The sequence below is a fragment of the Dipodomys spectabilis genome, unplaced genomic scaffold (genome assembly GCF_019054845.1).
Source record: "Dipodomys spectabilis isolate Male_0828 unplaced genomic scaffold, ASM1905484v1 ptg000416l, whole genome shotgun sequence".
NCBI lineage: Eukaryota > Metazoa > Chordata > Mammalia > Rodentia > Heteromyidae > Dipodomys > Dipodomys spectabilis.
This window is the reverse complement of record NW_024871093.1, coordinates 2,359,844-2,379,224: the sequence shown is the minus strand read 5'-3', so window position 1 is coordinate 2,379,224 and position 19,381 is coordinate 2,359,844. Positions and strand designations below refer to the sequence as shown.

Genomic DNA, 19,381 nt, shown 5'->3' with positions numbered 1-19,381 from the left:
CACAGCTTCTTAAAGATTTATTGGGCCAGCTCTTAGCTCAGGGCTGTGTGCCCTCCTGCCAGGCCTCATAGTCCCCACAGCAGAAGTGGCTGGTCTGGGACCTCTAAATGCCCCACTCCTTCATTTCTCCCTGAGTACCTGCTGTGGTCAGTCATGATGCCATAGGGCAATTTAGGTGGGCAGAGGGCCTCCTGGTACCAGCTTGCTAAGTGATCTGGGGCATGGATCTTGCCCTATCTGGGCCTCAGTCTCCTAATCCTCCAGGACTCCTCACCCAGAGTCAAAGCCAGGGTCTGCTCCCCATAAAGCCAGCAGAGGGTCCAGGCCCCCCCTCTGAGATTTTCTGCAGCTGCTGCTCCTGAAGGCCGTTGCCTGCAGACTTCTGTCCAGCTCACACCCAGGTAGGTGCCAGGGCTGTGGACCCCAGGGAGCCGGGTGTCTGCATTCCCTAGTGGGAGGGAGCCAACCACAGGCCCGGCACTAGGGTAGAGTCAGGAAGAACTGGGCTTCCCCACTGACGGGTAGAACTTGCGCAGGCTGGAGTCCAGGAGGAAGTCCACTGACCTGTGGGGAAAGTGCAGGTGGTAAGTAGATGGCCAAGAGGGGACAAACAGGAGTCAGGAAGCCAGGACTGACTCCTAGATATATATATAGCCCAAATGGTCTCCAGGGGAGAGATCCTTCTATCAGGCTCTGCCGATCTTGGGAAAGGCACACTCCAACCAAAATAATAGCATCTTCCTTTTCTTTATCCATCTGGGGAAACTGAGGCACAAAGCAGATAAAGGACTCCCTCCTATCCTCAATTCAAGGTCAGTTATATTCCACCCTGGGGAAAGTTTGTTCCGCTCCACAAATGATCTGTTTGCGTTGACACCCATCTCTGGTTCTAAAAGCAAGCCTGACCAAGGCTAACCAATCAGCAAAGGGAAGCTGGCTCAGAGGCCGGTATTCAGTCTGAATGGACCAATGAGCACCTTCCTTGAGATTCCAGTTGGACACTGGGAGCTGAGGAGGGCCGACTCTGTTTTCTGTGAGTATAGCCAATAGAGAGTGGGGGAGGGTAGCAAGAAGGGCCAAAGAATGGGGAGAGCTAGATGCTGAAAGATGGCATTTGGGGGCCTGTATTCAGCCATGTCTGAAGGCAACACAGTCTTGGACTTTGATCTTTCTTTTTCCTTAACATCCTTAGGGTTTATTGTTTTTGCGTTGTGATGGTGGGGTTTGCATCCAGGGCCTTGTGCGTGCGAGGCCCGCACTCTACCACTCAGTTACACTCCCATCACCCACATCACCTTCAACTCCACTACTCTAGGGCACACCTGCTCTTCCCTGACCCTGGTGATTTTGTAACAGGAGACTTCCTTCTGGGAACTCTTCTCCGTCTCATACCCTCAAGACACTTCTCTTCCTTTACCACCGAAGTACCTGCCAGATCATATGCCGAAGAATATAGATCGCCCTCTCCCTCAGGAGCCCTGCCCCGGGTGCCAAGTCTGCCTCTGGGGCTATTTGTTCTGTCAGCTATAGGGCCTAACTCTACCTGTAGAACAGATAATAACCTATGAGGTCCGGAGGGCACCCACCTGTCAATGGGATGGATGATGACAGGGATAGTCAACAGTCCGAGTGTGGTGGTGGTCCATTTGCGAACCGACAGGGGCCAGCGGGTGGCAGTGCCCAGGACGTAAAGAGAGGCAGCACACACCCGGTTGATAGTGAATCCTGGGATGATCACAGAGGCCAAGGCCTGCCACACAAAGGTGTCGACCACAGCCACTGTCACCCTGGCGCTGCGGCCTGCCTCAGGGTTCTGAACCTGGTGGGCACAGAGATGCTCGGTTCAGGCAATCCTGTAGACAGAGAGGCTGGCCAGGGATGGGGAAGTGGACGGAGGAGACAGGAAGGGGGATTTTTACCAAGGCAGTGAACGGGACAGGGGTTGGAAGGGGTAAACACACACTCACCTCTCCTGCCTTCTTGCCTTTGTCGATGGCATCTGCCAACACATAGGAGCTGGACACGCCATAGCTCAGCCACACCACAGCCCTGGGCACCATGGATCGGAAGGCCTCTCCCACTTCATTGGCATAGCCTGGGGTGTGGGGGGGGAATGTATCGCAGAGCTGTCCACAAGGGGGCGCTGGAAGGGGGTGCGTTCAAACCCTAGCCAGAACTAGAGCAGGTGACCTTAGGTAAATAAATGACTTTACCTCTCAGTTTCCGGGGCTGCAGAGGGCGCAGGTGGCGAGGCCCGCTTTGACTCTAGGGCCACTGTGGGAAGCCCGAGTCACCATTACCATGGCTCCTTGGTGAGAGCCAATCCAACCAACTGCTTGGATTTCCTACCCTTGGCTCCAGACGAAAGAGGTAATAGGCAGCCAATATAAATATAGTCTATTATATATAACATATGTAAACGTGCATGCATAGTATATGTAATCTATACATATATGTAATATAAAATATATAAAATGTAGGTATAATATATACATATATGTCTGTATATAGCCTATCAACGGCCAATCTATATATATAGGGAGACATTTAAGGGTGCCAGGCCTTTCTGGATCTTACCTCATTCCACCTTACCGACAGGCCTGCAGGGGCCCCCTTCCTCCCCCCCCAGAGCAGAGCTGATCCCCCGTCCCCCGGTGCTGTGTGACCTTGGGCAAGACCCTAGCACTCTCTGAGCCCAAGAGAGGATTAAAAAAAAAATAAAACTAAGCCGCTCCCCCCTTGGGCTGGTCTTGGGCCCGGGCCCAGGCCGGAGCCCCCCGGCGGCCCCAGCCCGGGGTGCGCGCGCGGTGTGGGGGCCGCCGCGCCCGGGACACCCCCCCCCCCCCCCCCGCGCTCACCCAGGTATCGCACCCACGTGTCCCGGTAGAGGTCGCGCTCGGCGCCCGGAGTCTGCGGCTCCGACATGTCGCTCCCGCCCCTGCCGGGCCCGGGCGAGCGCCGCCGACCCGGCCCCCGCCGTCGCCCCGCGCCGGGGACCCGCGCCGGGGACCCGCCGAAGGTCGGGGGCTGAAGGTCGGGGCCGGCGCCGCCGCCGCAGGGAGCGTCTGCAAACTCCCGCGCGCGCCCCGCGCGCGCGCCGCCCCCCGCGCGCCGCGAGCCCTCTGATTGGCGCCCGGTCCCCCCGGCGGCCGGGTTTGCCACAGGGACCGACCGGGGCTCCCAAAGGCGGCGAGGCGGTTCCCACGCGGCCGGCCTCGGGGCCCCCGAGCCCGGGCCATCGGGGCGGCGGAGGCCCGGCGGGCGCCCGGCGCGGGCTGCTCGCCAGGGTCCGGCGCTTCTTGCTGGGGGGTTTTAACGCGTTCTAGTTTACGGCCATGGTGTGTTGTCATTATAAAGGTGATGCTCGGAGAGCCCGGGTGCGTTTAAACGGTGATCGGTTCTGATCACCGCGATCATTCGCGGCCAGGCCTTCACACGAGGCCCCTCCTCAAACCCTCCCACCCGCCGGGGTCCCGCCACCCGCCGGGGTCCCACCCGCCGGGGTCCCGCCACCCGGGGTCCCACCCGCCGGGGTCCCGCCACCCGGGGTCCCACCCGCCGGGGTCCCGCCACCCGGGGCTCCCACCCGCCGGGGGTCCTGGTTTATCAAGGATGGGAAGGGGGAAGAGGCCCCGCGAAGGCGGAGCCGCTTTCCCGGGTCACCCAGCCGAAGAGCGGGGGACGCTGGGATTCCACCTAGACGGTTCTGGAGGCCGAGGCGAGCTCCGTAAAGGAGGCGGGGTGAATGGCTAGGCCCGGGAGAAGTGGGGTGCCCGGGGGCCTCTGGAGGCTCATCCCAACAGGTGCCATGTTTATCAAGCGCTCCTTCTGGTACTGGATCGGTAAGCACCTCTTTCTGGCTGGACATGGACGGACGGATGGATGGACGGAGAGATGGATGGATGGACGGACGGATGGATGGATAGATGGATGGACGGATGGATGGACGGAGGGATGGATGGATGGACGGAGAGATGGACGGATGGATGGATGGACGGATGGATGGATGGATGGACGGAGAGATGGACGGACGGATGGATGGACGGATGGATGGATGGATGGACGGAGAGATGGATGGATGGACGGAGGGATGGATAGATGGACGGAGGGATGGACGGACGGATGGATGGATGGATGGACGGAGGGATGGATAGATGGACGGAGGGATGGACGGATGGATGGATGGACGGATGGATGGATGGATGGACGGAGGGATGGATAGATGGACGGAGGGATGGACGGACGGATGGATGGATGGATGGACGGAGGGATGGACGGATGGATGGATGGACGGATGGATGGACGGAGGGATGGATAGATGGACGGAGGGATGGACGGATGGATGGATGGACGGATGGATGGATGGATGGACGGAGGGATGGATAGATGGACGGAGGGATGGACGGACGGATGGATGGATGGATGGACGGAGGGATGGACGGATGGATGGATGGACGGATGGATGGACGGAGGGATGGATAGATGGACGGAGGGATGGACGGATGGATGGATGGATGGACGGATGGATGGATGGATGAGGCAAGGACAGACAAGACTCCCGGAAAATAAGCAGTGGGAGAGGCCTTGGGTGGTTACGGTGATTAACAGGGGAGACCCTTCTGCTGGACCCCAAGTAACTCAAGTAAGCAATTAGTGGACCATGGGGGGGGGCGTCAGAGAAAGGGGCAGTGACACTGAAGGCAAGGAGGTCTTGGGTTCAAATCTCCCCTGTACCAGATAAGATGTTCATGTCAGACGCATTATACTCATCAACCGACAGGTTGACCCGAAACCCTTTTGCATAGCTACTTAAGGCTATATATACATATAGACGTACATATAGACGAGAGGCTGGGGAGGGAGACATCGCCCTCCCCTTGTCCCAGTCCCCCAGTCTGCGGAGGAAACGAATGAGGGCCGGCAGACGGCCGAGGGCCGCCTTCCTGGCTGTCTTTCTCAGTCCCTTAGGTCCCCACTACAAACCCAGGAGGGGACAACAGGGATTTTGTCTTAGTCTCCAGTAGATGTTCAATAAAAACGAGCTCTTCTCGCTATAAAAGGCAAGGAACACGAATATCGACGTCCTCTGGACGCTGACATCACATCCAGCCCTAAGGTGGTTATTCAGGGTCCGGCGCGGCCGCCGGTCAGGGACAAGACTGGGGGGAGGGAGAAGGTGGGCGGACCTGGAGTCCTCAACCCCTCTAACACCCGCAGTGCCGCCACGGAAATAGGAGACGGTCCCTAACACCACGTGACCCGCGGCTCCTCCGGCTCCCGCCCTCTTTAAGCCCCCCACGTGCTTGTCAAGACCAGCACGTAGAGACCAGCCGGAGGGGGCGTGGCTTCCGCCCTCACTATGAAAGCGTTCGTGAGCTCTCTTGGTGCCCTGCACAAAAATGGCGGAGAACACGCCCTCGGGCCGGACCAATCAAAGCGCGAGTTGGTGGAAGGGTCCCCGGGGACGGGGTGAGACTCGGTCCCGCGGAGTTTCTGCGCCTGCCTGGCTTTGGCGAGACCCGGGCGGGAAACGCGAACGCCGGTTTGGCTGTGAGCGAGGGGTGGCGAAGAACCCGGCGGCTGACATTGAGCTCCACTCCCAGTGCACCGAACGTCGCTTTATTCATTGGTTAATTTTCCTAACAGATCGTTGTAAACCAAGGCCGGGGTGTCCGGAACGGCCCCCGCCGCGGGTGAGCGGCGCTTCCCGGGCCCTGGGCGCGATCAGCCCGGGCTCCGAGAGAAAGGGAGGTGGGGGCTCCCCCGCGCAGGCCTGGGCTGTGGTTTCCGGGCTGCGGCCGCCCCAGCCCTCGGCTCTGCGAGAGGCAGGTCCAGCCTGTGGCCACCTGCCCGACACCTTCCCGGCCCGGCCGGCTCGGTGCCCCGGCCCGAGGGCATCAGCCGCGCCCGCTATCGCCACCCACGGAGAAGGTGCCGCAGGCCGGTCGGCAAGCGGACACCCAGAGTGGGAAATGCCCCGGGGCCTACTTATCATGGCTGTTCTGGGGTGTTCAGAGGCAGGGTTAGGAAGAGGCTGGTGGCAAAGAGGGGGGCCCCTCCCACCCCTCCTCTAGGACTCACCCCCCAGCCTCCTTGCCCTTCTGTGATCTCTGGAGGTGAGTATGATTGTGCTTTTTGTTGGTGTTTTCTTTTCATTGAACTGGAAGCTCAGAGTCACTAACGATGATTAGTAATTAGAGGCAGCCAGTGAGCCCAGAAATTGCTGAAATGCTTATGGAGACAGGCCTGTCTGCCTTCCAGTGGGTAAGGTCTGCACTGACTTGAGCCACTCCAACCAACTACTTGGGAAAAGCCAAGAGATAATAAACTCAGGCTCTGAGATGTAAAACTTTAAAAAACAAAAGTTTGGAAAAGCTTCTTTTGCCCTCCTAGCCAATCACCTTGCTACCACTATTACCAACTTCCCCGTTCATTTGAAAGCTGGCAAATTCCCTGCTCCTTCCCCTGAAGAGTCGGGTCCCCATTTTTTCCCCACTTTGTCTAACTTTCCCCCTGCAACACCTCACCTTTGTCTTCAATATCACTGGACAGGTGAAGTTGGCCATGCTTACAGGACAGAGAGATCCTATCATGATAGCCAGTTTCTGAGTACTCCTAAGTAAATGTGAGAGGCAAAGAGACCCACTCCAGCTATTTGCCTTCTTCCTAATTCTGGAACAAAAGCTTCCCAGTCCAGCCTGAAGTCTTCCCTTCAGCCCACTTTTTTTTGGTGGGAGCTGCAGGATTGTAAGAAAGTGACTAATAAGAAACCAACAGGGAGATGCTGAGGGGGCCCAAGCCTGCTGTAGAAGGAGGGTGTTATTTGGGGGTGACAGCTCCCAGCTGATTCATCTTCTCTTCTGAAGCTTTGTCTGGAAGCAGGACCTCCACTGTGAAACTGACCTTCTTGGTGTGGATGAAGCTGTAGGTGTTGTCAAACCGTAGGACATCTGAGGGGAGGCAGAAAACCAGACATTCAGGCAATGCCAACAAAGAGCTCTGGGATGGCCATTATGGTTAATGAGCGAAGGGTGTGGTAGGTGATAGGGATGTAGGTGTCCTAGGCAACTGTCCTTGACCTTTTAGGTCACTTAGAAAATTAGTCTAGCTGAGATGACCAAGAGCAAAATGCATGCAACATGTCAAACGCCAGATGAGTGACAAGAGACGATTACAACCACTTGGAAAAGGGTGAGAATCATGGCTTTGTAAACCAGGCTGCTCATGACCTACACCTCCAAAGGGAGACTAGAAACTGGGCACTGAGGCTTATGCCTATAATCCTAGCTCCTCAGAAGACTGATACCTGAGGATCATAGTTCAGAGCCAGACTGGGCAGTTAAGTCTGTGAGCCTCCTCTACCCAATTAACTAGCAAAACGCTGAGAGTAGAGCTGTGCCATAAATGGTAAACTGTTAGCCTTGAGTAAAAAAATACTAAACAAGGGGCTGGGAAGGTGGCTCAGTGGTAAAGCGCTTGCCTGCATACCTGAGGCCCTGGTTCAACTCCTCAGCACCACATAAGCAAAAAGAAAAAAGCCGGAAGTGGCGCTGTGGCTCAAGTGGTAGAGCGCTAGCCTTGAGCTGAAGAGCTGAGGGACAGCGCCCAGGCCCAGAGTTCAGGCCCCATGACCGGATCCAAAAAAAAAAAAGAGTTTGAGGCCCTAAGTTCAAGCCTCAGGATGGCACAAGAAAAGAGAAAGGAATAGAAATAAGTAATATTGGCTGGGCGCCAGTGGCTCCCACCTGTAATTCTAGTTACTCAGAAAGCTGAGATCTGAGGATTGCAGTTTGAAACCAGCTCAGGCAGAAAAATCCATGTGAGACTGTTTTTTTTTTTTAATCGGTCACGAGGCTTGAACTTGGCCTGAACGCTGTCTGTCAGCTCTTCAGCTCAAGGCAAGCCTTCTACCCCTTGAGCCACAGTGCCACTTTGGGTTTTCTGAGTGGTTTATTGGAGATAAGAGTCTCAGAAACTTTCCTGCTTGGGCTGGCTTTGAACCGTGCTCCTCAGATCTCAGCCTCCTGAGTAGCCAGGATTACAGGCGTGAGCCACCAGCACCTGGCCCTGTGAGACTTTAATCTCCAATAAACTACTCAAAATGGGAAGTGGCATTGTAGCTCAAGTGGTAGAATGCTAGCCTTGAGCACAGACACTCCAGCTGGTGGTTCCCGCCTGTAATCCTAGCTACTCAGGAGGCTGAGATCTGAGGATTATGGTTCAAAGCCAGCCCAGGGAGTAAACTCCGTGAGACTCTTATCTCCATAAAAACATCAGATAACCGGAAGTGATGCTGTGGCTCAAGTGGTAGAGCACTAGCCATGAGCTGAAAAGCTCAGGGATAGTGCCTAGGCCCAGAGTTCAAGCCCCATGACTGACAAAAAAAAAAAAGGAAATAATAATGCTGTTGTCATTGTGTCACATTATTGGGCTGGTAATTATTATATGTGATCGCAGTTTTCCTTACCCCCAACCCTGAGTTCAGCATTAGTACTGTTTAATAGATAAAAGTGGGGGGGGGGGGGTCACATGTCACACAAGCAACGGAGCTAGAATTTCCCTCATCCACATTCCTGCTTTTGTTCTGGCCAACTTGGGCCCTCAGAAACCTAGTCCTGTTCAGTTTTTGACAAAAAGTAAACTGTGCCAACTTAATGAACTAGGAATTCTTCCTGGAGAAAGAAAAGTGAACAAGGAGTCATTGCTTAACTGAGCATAATAATAAAAGATAGGGGAAACTCAAATGTGCGAAAGGAAATTGCTTAAACAATTGGTGCTGTGGTCCACATAATAGACTACTGTTCTGATAGAAAAAGAAAAAGCTTATCGGGGCTGGGAAATTGGCTCAGTGGTAGAGCGCTTGCCTTGCATGCCTGAGGCCCTGGGTTCGATTCTCAGCACCACATAAGCAAAAAGCCGGAAGTGGCACTGTGGCTCAAGTGGTAGAGCACTAGCCTTGAGCTGAAGAGCTGAAGGACAGTGCCCAAGCCCAGAGTTCAGACCCCACGACGGGACCCAAAAAAAAAAAAAGAAAAAGAAAAAGCTTATCCAAGACTGGGACTTGACCTCAGGGCTTCACACCTGCTGGGATTGCTTGCTCCCAGCTGGTGCTCTATCATTTGAGCCACGCCTCCAGGCCTGCTTTTTGCTGGTAAAATTGGAGATGGAATCTTACAGACTTTTCTGCCTAGGCCAACTTCAAACCAAGAACCTCCAGCTCTCAGCCTCCTGAGTAGCCAGGCTTAGAGGCGTGAGCGACCAGTGCCAGGCTTTGAACCTCAATCTTTCAGCTTTCAGCCTCCTAAGTAGCTAGGAATACAGGTGTGAGCCCCCAGCTAATAGCTGAAGCTAAAACAAAACATTGCTGCACAAAAAAAGTTTGTTTTTTTAACTTTGCTTTTTGTCTACCCACACTTACAGGTTTTCTTTGATGATATATTGTACAATATACTAAAAGGAAACCTTTTCTCAAATCTTGCTGGGAGTTTGACAGTTTCAAAATTCCTTTCACACAAAAAACAGGCAATTCCTGTGAAGATGTCTGCGTGTGTGTGTGTGCATGACTTTTTTTTTTATTTCTTCATTTATGTGGTACTGAGAAATCGAACCCAGGGCTTCAGCATTCCACTAAGCCACAGGACCTGTTTGTTACAGGAACCTCAGCTGCTTCCACGGGCATGGACAGATTTGGTGGGATAATTAATAGACCAGAGCTGTGTGCAGTGGTTTCTTCTAGGAAGAGAACATGGGCCTACAGTTGGCGGAGAAAGCTTCTGAGCCCTGGCAACAGAACAGACTTGTTTTTCATCTGACCCTGTTTCTTTGAGGAGTTGTTCCTTTTCCATTCATACCCTCCTTTAAGAGAGCTAAGAAGGAAAACCAAAAGTGTTAACCCTGTTCCTTCCCTGTGTTGGTTTTCTTTCACTTTTCCCAGTAAGGACACACACACACACACACACACACACACACACACACACACACACACACACACACACGTGTTCATTCTAACACTTAACTTTCACCCTTTTTGACCTCAGATAAAATGATATACTATCTACTGTTTCTTCTTGGCATGAAGTGAGCAGTAGCCATATATTTCTTCACAATAGCCATTTCTTTGGTTTATGTTTCAGAAATCCCACACCAACCATATTCCTTCCCCCTGCTCTGCTCTGGATGACAGAACCTTGGCCAGAGTTTATCAAGCTGACGAAGCCAGCAGTTCTTCCATCTCCTTAGACCAACTACCAGGATCAAGAGGACTGGCCAGCAAGTTATTCTGTCCCCAGTGGGGCGCTGGTGGCTCACAGCTATAATCCTAGCTACCCAGGAGACTGAGATCTGAGGATCACGGTACAAAGCCAGCCCAGGCAGGAAAGTCTGTGAGACTCTTATCTCCAATTAACCACCAAGAAAACTGGAAGTGGCACTGTGGCGCTAGCCTTGAGCTGAAGAGCTGATGGACAGTGCCCAGGCCCAGAGTTCAACTACCATGACCGACTTAAAAAAAAAAAAAGATGGAGAACTTCTCTGGGAATCCTTGGTCCCCAGATAGAGATCTGTATTCCACTCTCACTTGGGGGAAAGGAAAGCCAAATCTTGTTTCAGACATTTGGAGAGTGGGTGGCAAAGAGAGACTTTCAGAAAGCAGACAACCCCATGACTCATGCCTTGAACTCTTTGGACCCCAGCACTGACCATGAGTTCTGAGTCACTTCCCTGGGGGGGGGGTAGGGAAGAAGGGGGGTGGTTCAGATCCTCAGGACAGCCTTGTGCTTGTCTGGTGACAGAGCCTACACTTTCCATTCTTCATGGAGTAGTCCCTCAGGAAATACTAGATGGCAAGAAAAAAGTACAATCAACACAGACTTTGGTCATTCAGTACACCTCTGGACAAGGACTAACCAGAGAAGCCTGAGGAAGATCTCATGCCCCCTCTCATGGCAGCTGGCCTGCCCAGAGCTTTCATTTCTCTTCTGGGTGTTCATGTTCCATGTGGCCAGAGGTTGCTGCTCTTTGAGAATGCTGTCTCTCACAAATGTGCCTGTTAGCCAGTAGTTGGCTCTCCAGGCTCAGGCCTAACCTGAACACCAGCCACCACTCACTGCCTTTCTACCTGGGAAGGTGTAAGGGATGCAGTGGCCTGCTTCTGCTCCAGGGAATGGGCAGCAAGCAGATCCCAGGCAGGTGGAGGTGACCTTTGTTATACCCAGGACAGATGTCCTGATGGTTTCTAAGTCAGTCCATGGCCAAGAGACTCTAGATCCAAATTCTAGTAGTCTGGTATCACCTGTCTTTTGGTGTCTAGACAAGTTTGTGGGGGTGGGAAATATCCCTTTTCTAGTACATAGCTTTCTTGTCCGTTATAGTCCATTCACAGCCAAGAGCTAGTGGCTCACACCTATAATCCTGTCTACTCAGGAAGCTGAGATCTGAAGATCATGGTTCGAAGCCAGCCAGGGCAGGAAAGTCAATGAGACTTATCTCCAATTAACTACTCAAAAAAACAGTCACCCCCTCCCGCCTAGTTGATCTAGAAGCAGAGCAATGGAGCTGTGGCTCAAGTAGCAGAGTGCTAGTCTTGAGCAAAAGAAGCTCAGGGACAGCACCTAGGCTCCAAGTTCAGCCTCAGGACTGGCATATGTGTGCCCCCCATAAATTCAAATAAAAGAATAACAAAGCATTATGCTTACCACTAGTAATAAATATATCATAGACCTGATATGGTATAATTTGTAATTCCTCTAAGATGTCTGCTATATTAGCCAGGTACCAGTGGCTCAAACCTGTAATCCTAGCTACTCAGATGGCTAAGATCTGAGGATCACAGTTTGAAGCCAGCTTGGGCAGAAAAGTCTGTGAAATTCTCTCTCTCTTTTTCTCTCTCTCTGTCATGGGTCTTGAATTCTGGGCCTGGCCACTATCCCTGAGCTCTTCAGCTCAAGGCAAGCACTCTACCACTTGAGCCACAGCGTCACTTCGTGTTTTCTGGTGGTTAATTGGAGATCAGAGTCTTATAGACTTTCCTGCCCAGGCTGGCTTTGAACCATGATCCTCAGCTCACGGCCTCCTGAATAGCTAGGATTACAGGCTTGAGCCACCAGCACCTGGCTAAAATTCTCTTCATTTAACCAGCAAAAAGCTGAAAGTGGAGCTGTGGCTCAAGTGGTAGTCTGCCAGCCTTGAGCAAAAAGCTAAGGGGAAGTGCCCAGGACCTGAATTTGAGTCCCATTACCAGCATAAAAATGGTGGTAAGGGATTTTAATCAATATTGCAAAGTGGTGCAAGGTTGAACATCCCTTCCAATGTCTGTTTTCAGTTCTGTTCCCAATCTCAAGTCACTCTGAGGTGAGTGTCATTTGGTGGGTTCAAGGCCAAGCTATGGTAGCACACAGATCCCCATAGCTACCCAACCATTCCTGCCTCACCGGCCCTCAGGAGAGAAAGAATCACTAGGAAAGATCTAGCAGGCAGGCTTCAGTGACTCACACCTATAAACCCAGCTATTCAGGAGGCTGAGATCTGAGGGTTGGGGTTCAAAGCCAGCCCAGGCAGAAAAAGTCCATTAAACTCTTAACTCCAAAGAACCAGCAAAAAACAAAAAAACACCAGAATTAGAGCTATGCCCCAATTGGTAGTGTGCTGGCTATGAGGAAAAAGCACACACACACACACACACACACACACACACACACACACACATCTAGCCAGCTGCTAGTGGTTCATACCTTTAACCCACCTACTCAGGAGGCTGAGATCTGAGGCTTGCAGTTCAAAGCCAGCCTGAACAAAACAAATCTGTGAGACTCCTTAGCTCCAGCTAACCAGCTAAAAATCCAGAAGTGGAGCCTCAAGTGGAAAAGCAGAGTGAGAATGAGAGGCCCTGAGTTTAAGTCCACAGGCACCAAAAGAAATTTAAAAAAAACTAGCTGGGGCTGGGAAGGTGGCTCAGTGGTAGAGCGCTTGCCTTGCATGCCAGAGGCCCTGGGTTCGATTCCTCAGCACCACATAAGCAAAAAGAAAAAAGCCGGAAGTGGTGCTGTGGCTCAAGTGGTAGAACGTGCTAGCCTGAGATGAAGAGCTGAGGAAGCGCCCAGGCCCAGAGTTCAGGCCCCACGACTGGACCCAAAAAAACAAAACTAGCCACAGTCACAGACCCAGCTAGATTAGCCCGAGCCCTGCCAGCAGCCATTCTGAAACCCCATGGTGACCGCACTGCCTCACCTGCTGCTGGTATCGTCTCTGCATCCCACCCCACTGCGAACCAGCAGGGCCACCCAGGACAAGTCACGGCCCCTCTCTAATCCCAGGTGCCCTCCTCTCTGCAGTGGGGTGAGTGATGAGCTGATGGATCTCCCCTTCCTATTCAAACCCTTCCAGTGCCCCAAATGACAGAGGAAGTGGCGGGGGGGGGGGGGGGCTCCCAAGACAGAAAGCAGACATGGGCTTAAGCATTGTTGAGATGAAGAAACTTACAGGTGCCAGGATCACTGCAGGTGAGAGTCCCATCCTCAGGCACCATGTGAGCATTGTACCTCTGGCTGGCCAGCACCTCTGTCATCTCCGCAGCCTTCTGCCGCTCGCCCATCTTGGTCTTCAGGAAAATTCCAAAACCAATATCTGCCCCCTCTGACATGAACTGCCACCTGCAGAGGCCATGCACTCATTTAGATTTAGATACAAAATACACACGCCGGGCACAGGTGCCGCACACCTGTAATCCTAGCTACTCAGGAGGCTGAGAGCTGCAGATCGCGGTTCAAAGCCAGCGCCGGCAGAAAAGCCCCCATGAGACTCTTATCTCCCATTAACCACCCCAAAACTAGAAGTGGTGCTATGGCTCAAAGTGGTAGAGCTCAGGGACAGCGCCCAGGCCCTGAATTCAAGTCCTACAACCAACCCTCCCCCCCCCCCCCCCCCAAAAAAAAAGATTTAGATCCACAGTTCCCTCTGGGTGGGTGTATGGCAATGGGGTATTTTTCCCCAGCCCACATCTCAGGGCACCCAGGAATGAAAGGCTTGGGGCTCTGCCAGGACCCTGTCCTACCTGAGCACACAGCCGGGGAAGAGGATTTCATATTCCACCTGGTGAGAGGAGCCCCGGGCTACCTGCACGCTGTGCTCATACTGCTGCTTGACCTGGTCTCGAACATAGTATTTCTTGGGGATGTCGCCTCCATAGTTGATCTAGAAGCAGAGCAGGGGGTGAGCTGGCATGTGGGTGAGAACCAGGCTTTCCTGTCCCCCACCCCCAGCCCTGCGCGCAGCCCCACACCTTGGATTTGCACTTGGGGTCCCCATCGGGGTCTGTCATGGTGCCTCCATACTCCACAGGCAGCTGATCAGGGCTGATGTGTTTCAGTAAAACCTCCTTCCAGTTTGCTGGCACGAAGAGAAAACAAGGGGACACATCAACACTAGGTAAGATTTCATTACCCCAAAAGGTAGGGGATTTTTTTTTTTTTTTAACCATATCTTTGACAGTCTGTGTCAAAGGGGAAGAAAAACCTGTCTCTGCTTCCTCCCCTACCAGGGAGCATGGAGGTGCCTGCCTGTAATCACAGTACCTGGGAGGCAGAGGCAGGAAGATCTAGAGTTCAAGGGCAGCCTGAGGTGCATATCCAATCCTTGTCTTTAAATAAAGGGGCGTTATGAGCATGCAATACATCATAAGAGCAAAAGCCATCCCCCAAAAGATGGCCCTACCCTACAGCAGAAACAAGAAGCTCTGGATTTCTGTTCTGATTGCCTCTGGCCAGCTCAGTAGTCTTAGGAAATCATTCTAATCTAGTTTTTCTTGCCCTGCAGGGTTCTGAAGGGGGTAAAGTATATTTGAGAGCGCTTTGTAAACTGTAAAGTGTCTTACACACTCCGTTGGAAGGCAATCCAAACATTACAAGTAGGAAGCCAAGTGTATATAGCACACCTGTAATCCCAGCAGAAGCAGGGTTGTGAGTTTGAAGCCAGCCTTGGCTCTAAAGTAAAAGTTGCCTCAAAAGAAAAACAAAAAGTATAAGCAGGGAGCTGGGGAAAGAAAGCAGGGAAAGGCAGAGGATTACAGGCAGGAAGGGTCAGGCCACGGGGTCTGGTCCAGTTAGAACTCCACATCTTCCCTCCACGTGGCTGTGTACATGGTATCAGGAAACCATCCCTGGCAGGGTGGGGAACCGTTTTTTTTCCTGCCAAGGGCCATGTGGATATTTATAACACCGCTCGTGGGCCAGGCAAAATTATCAACACAAGCAGATGGCCAGCAATGGGAAGCATGTGTCTGTCCTGTCCTATACCAAAAGATTCTGAGGCTCACAGGCTTCCCACGCCTGCATGTGACTGCATCCGTAGGTACCTACGTTTTACCCCAACCCCAATTTCACTTCAGCTCCTATTGTTTGACTATGTGTGTTGGTACTGAGGTTTGAACTCAGAGCCTAGACACTGTCCTTTAGCTTTTTTACTCAAGGATGGTGCTCTACCACTTGAGCCACAGCTCCACTTCTGGGGTTGTTTTTAGTGGTTCATTGGAGATCAAGAGTCTCCTGGACTTTCTTCTTGTCCAGGCTGGACTTCTAAGCTCGATCCTCAGATCTCAGCTTCCTGGGTAGGTAGGATGACAGGCATGAGCCACTGGTGCCAATCTTGTTTGGCTGCTTTTTATAACCAAGCCCTGTCCCAATTGGCTCTAGTACATCCAGCCATCTAAATTCATAAACATCAGCCAAATACTATTTATTTATATATATTTTGTATATGCCAGTACAGGGGCTTGAACTCAGGGCCTGGAATTCTCTTGTGGCTTTTTCATTCAAAGCTGGCTCTCTACCACTTGAGCCCCACCTCTACTTCTAGCTTTTTACAAGGTAATTGGAAATAATTGTGTCATGGACTTTTCAGCCGGGGCTGGTTTCAGATTGGGATTCCTAGATCTCAGCCTCCTGAGGAGCGAGGGTTACAGTGCCAAACCTAAGTACAGTATTTTGATATTCTTTCATGCCAACTCTATAGGCCATGTAGGCAGCAGCTTCTGGGGACAGCCCAGTGTTTTCTGCATACTGCTGGCTGGAGGCCACGGACACTGTGTAGGGTCTGCCAGGGCTCACCTGTTTGGACCCAAGACAGTGCAACTCCTGGAACACGATGTCACCACTAAGCTCCGGTGACCAGCTCCTCTGTCAGCCATCCCAGCCCAAGGTGGCTGTGATTGAAAGAATCAGAGGTGTGGGTGGGAGAACAGACTGAGCTGCCTACGCTGCCAGGAAGCCAAACTGCCTCAGACACATGGTGGGTGGGAGCAGCTCACGAAAGTGTTAGGCTCTGTGTGTGTGTGTGTGTGTGTGTGTCTGTGTGCGCGCATGCACTGGAGATGTCATCTGGGACTTTACATATGCCAGGCAAGCACTCTACCACTGGGCTATATCTAGGTTATTTGAGATGGAAGCAGAGGGAGTCAGGGAGTCTCACAACATGGCCTTGAACTTGAGATCCTCCTGCTCCTGCTTCCCAAGTGCTGGGATTACAAGTATCCATTACCATGCCCAGCTGCTCTGATTTTTTTTTTGTCAGTCATGGGGCTTGAACTCTGGGCCTGGGCGCTATCCCTGAGCTCTTCAGCTCAAGGCTAGCACTCTACCACTTGAGCCACAGCACCACTTCCAGCTTTTTCTGCTTATGTGGTGCTGAGGAATCAAACCCAGGGTCTCATGCATACAAGGCAAGAACTCTAAAACGGAGCCACCTTCCCAGCCCCTCTGATTTTTTCTTAAAAAATTTCTTCACCTAGCTCAGCTAGAGATCCGGGCTAAGGACTGAGGGGTCCTTGCCATCATCTTACGGAGAGAGGAACAGACAATTAGAGGCAGAATCTAGCCAGGTGCCAGTGCCTCACACCTGTAATCCTAGCTACTCAGGAAGCTGAGATCTGAAGATTGAGGTTTGAAGCTAGCCTGGGCAGGAAAAAAATATAAAGACTCTCCCAATCAACCAGCAAAAAGCCCGAAGTGGCAAGTAGTAGAGCACCAGTCTTGAGCAAAAAAATCTAAGGGAGAGACCGCACCCAGGCCCTGAGTTCAAGCCCCAGCACTAACATACACACACACACACACACACACACACACACACAAGCAACACACAAGCAGAATCTCGCTGCCAGAGCTAGGAGTGGAACCCAGACACCTATATGTTCCTCACAGTGTCCCTCCACCAAACTATGGCCTCACCAACAGCACATCTGGAAAACGGACACTTGCAATATGTATCCTAAAGGTGAAACCTTCAGGATCCCTCACCTCTCCCCAGCCCGCCCACCCGCATGGGTAGCATGAAGCACCTCTGCAAATGGTTTTTCTAGCCCTTTCTCCCACCACACCATGTCCTGCTCCAGCAAAACAGAACAGCCTTCCCCTGGCTGGCTGATTCCTGTGTCTTTGTGGTTTTAGGGTGCACCTGCCCTTGTGACCTGATATTCTCCATGTTCACCGGCTTCTCTGCCAACCTGGCTCATCACCTCTCAGTCTTCGCAGTGGGCTCCTCCAGCTCTGCCTGGTCTTGAACTTGGAAACTCACACTGAGCTACTCACCAGGTTTTAGCCTTGGGGAATTCTCCAGTCTCCAACCTCAGTTTCAGGCTATTATTCCAACACCTGTAAATGTTTACAATCCCTGGGCCTCCTGGGTCACACATGCCATTCTAGATTTCTCTTTCTCCCTCAGTTTCCCCACCCAGTCCATTTCATTCTGCTGCTCCCCAAATAAGTCTGACGTCTAAGAATCTGCACCAGAGCACGATTGTAACAAATCATGACTGTCACACCCCTGCTTGGACTCTAGCAATAGTACACAAGCTGGTATCTACTCCTCAGCATCTTGATTTATTTTTTCAGGACTAGGGATCAAATCTAGGGCTTCAAGCATGCTAGACAAGTGTGCTAATACTTTAAGACACACCTGCAGCCCTACCCTCCACAATCTTGCCAGTACAACAGATCAGATTTGCTTTAAAAAAAAAAAATCTCATCGTGGTTTGTTGTTTTGTTTTCTCCTGCCCAGAATTCTCTGGATCCCAGTGGCCTGGACAGTCCTTGTCCCACTGATCTCAGATTCTGTCACCTGGCTCCAGGGTCCCCATTTAGCCTCATCTCTTTCTGAATCCCCTGCCTCTCATTCCCATGGATTATCACCAAGGAGGGGTTTCCTCGTGTTCCCTCTCTCTGCCAAGCAGCTTCCACTCCACTCCCTGTGGCCAACTCCTATTCATCCCACAACACCCAGCTGAAGAGGCCACTGTCCTCTCCCCAACCCAGGTCAGGTGAGTGCCCATGCTAGGCACTCCTCAGTGTCCCTCTTTCTTCCATTTATCACACCAAGCTGATAAACCTGTTTGTATCTCCCTTCCCTGAGAGCTCAAAGAACTATGTCCTAATCATCTTGGCAGCCTGTCACCTGGCCCAGGACCTGGCATGGACAAAGTGCATACGGGATGGAGACGTTCCTAGTTGCCCTCATCTATAAGCAACCTTGCCCTCCATGGCACCTTCTCCAACCCCTTTTTAGTGTCTATCGGTTTGTATCTTAGCTTTCCCTCCACAGTCCACCTCTCTCCCAGCTCCTTGAGGGCAAGGCCTGGAGTTTCCTTCATCTTTAAACCTACAACAGTGAGCTCCCGTTCTTGCATCTAGAATGTCTGAGAGAAAAAAAAACACAAAACAGTTCTTAGGAAAGCAGATAGGAAGCTGGGCACCAGAGGCTCATGCCTGTAATCCTAGCTACTCAAGAGGCTAAGAACTGGAGAACTGTGGTTCGAAGCCAGCTCAGGCAGAAAAGTCCACAACACTGTCTCCAGTTTCATCAGCAAAAAAGGCAGACTGGAGGTACGGTTCAAGTGGTAGAACACCAGTCATGAGCTAGAAAGCTGCATGAAAATGTAAGGCCATGGTCACAATCCTACAGTTGGATCTAATCTGGGCTACAGAGTAATTGGTAGAGAGTCGAGTTGGGGCCACTCACCTCCAAGGACCATGATCTTCTTCCGGGTGTCCTCACTAAGGAAAGGTTTGATGAGGTTATAGGCCACAGGAAACAGCTTGGGGGCTGGAACACAGACCAAGCCATAGGAGGCTGGGGTCAGTCAGTCACTAACAGTGTCATTCATAGTCCATCTGTCCACAGGGCCCCACCCTATACTGGGCCACGGGTCCCCTGGCTCTGTGGAGAGACCACACAGGCAGCCCAAAAGTCAGGCTCCAGCCAGCACCAGTTTGAGGTTCTTCCCCCATCACACAATAAGCTGGGCCCCTCTTCCTACATCATTGGGCCTGGAGGCTCAAGAGACATCATAAACACTGAACATAAAGACATGTTCAGTCCTTGGGCCCTAGTCAGTGTGTGT

At 52.2% G+C, this 19,381-nt stretch overlaps 2 protein-coding genes across 2 annotated transcripts in view; both read right to left on the bottom strand.

The window, feature by feature from the left end:
- Mtfp1 (mitochondrial fission process 1) lies at positions 1 to 2,982 on the bottom strand. The gene is made up of 4 exons (XM_042667718.1): positions 2,859 to 2,982; positions 1,968 to 2,095; positions 1,587 to 1,819; positions 1 to 564 (listed from the first exon to the last, which is right to left on the bottom strand). Exons 1-4 carry the CDS (start codon positions 2,923 to 2,925, stop codon positions 492 to 494), a joined length of 501 nt encoding a protein of 166 aa, XP_042523652.1. The 5' UTR covers positions 2,926 to 2,982; the 3' UTR covers positions 1 to 491.
- A 2,541-nt stretch (positions 2,983 to 5,523) lies between these two features.
- Sec14l2 (SEC14 like lipid binding 2) overlaps positions 5,524 to 19,381 on the bottom strand; it is a 30,494-nt gene continuing 16,636 nt past the window's right edge. Inside the window, exons 8-12 of the mRNA XM_042667713.1 lie at positions 19,000 to 19,083; positions 14,276 to 14,382; positions 14,048 to 14,187; positions 13,477 to 13,646; positions 5,524 to 6,950 (exon numbers count right to left, since the gene is read on the bottom strand). Of these exons, the coding sequence (XP_042523647.1) occupies positions 6,820 to 6,950; positions 13,477 to 13,646; positions 14,048 to 14,187; positions 14,276 to 14,382; positions 19,000 to 19,083 (632 nt within the window). The 3' untranslated portion in view covers positions 5,524 to 6,819. The remainder of the gene's footprint in view (positions 6,951 to 13,476; positions 13,647 to 14,047; positions 14,188 to 14,275; positions 14,383 to 18,999; positions 19,084 to 19,381) is intronic.

Excerpts from the sequence above, each read along its gene's own strand:
- Mtfp1 (XM_042667718.1), bottom strand. The coding sequence starts at position 2,925 with ATGTCGGAGCCGCAGACTCCGGGCGCCGAGCGCGACCTCTACCGGGAC. Across the intron at positions 2,096-2,858 it reads CACGTGGGTGCGATACCTGG|GCTATGCCAATGAAGTGGGA; the intron begins GTGAGCGCGGGG and ends CCCACACCCCAG. Across the intron at positions 1,820-1,967 it reads AAGGCAAGAAGGCAGGAGAG|GTTCAGAACCCTGAGGCAGG; the intron begins GTGAGTGTGTGT and ends TGTGCCCACCAG.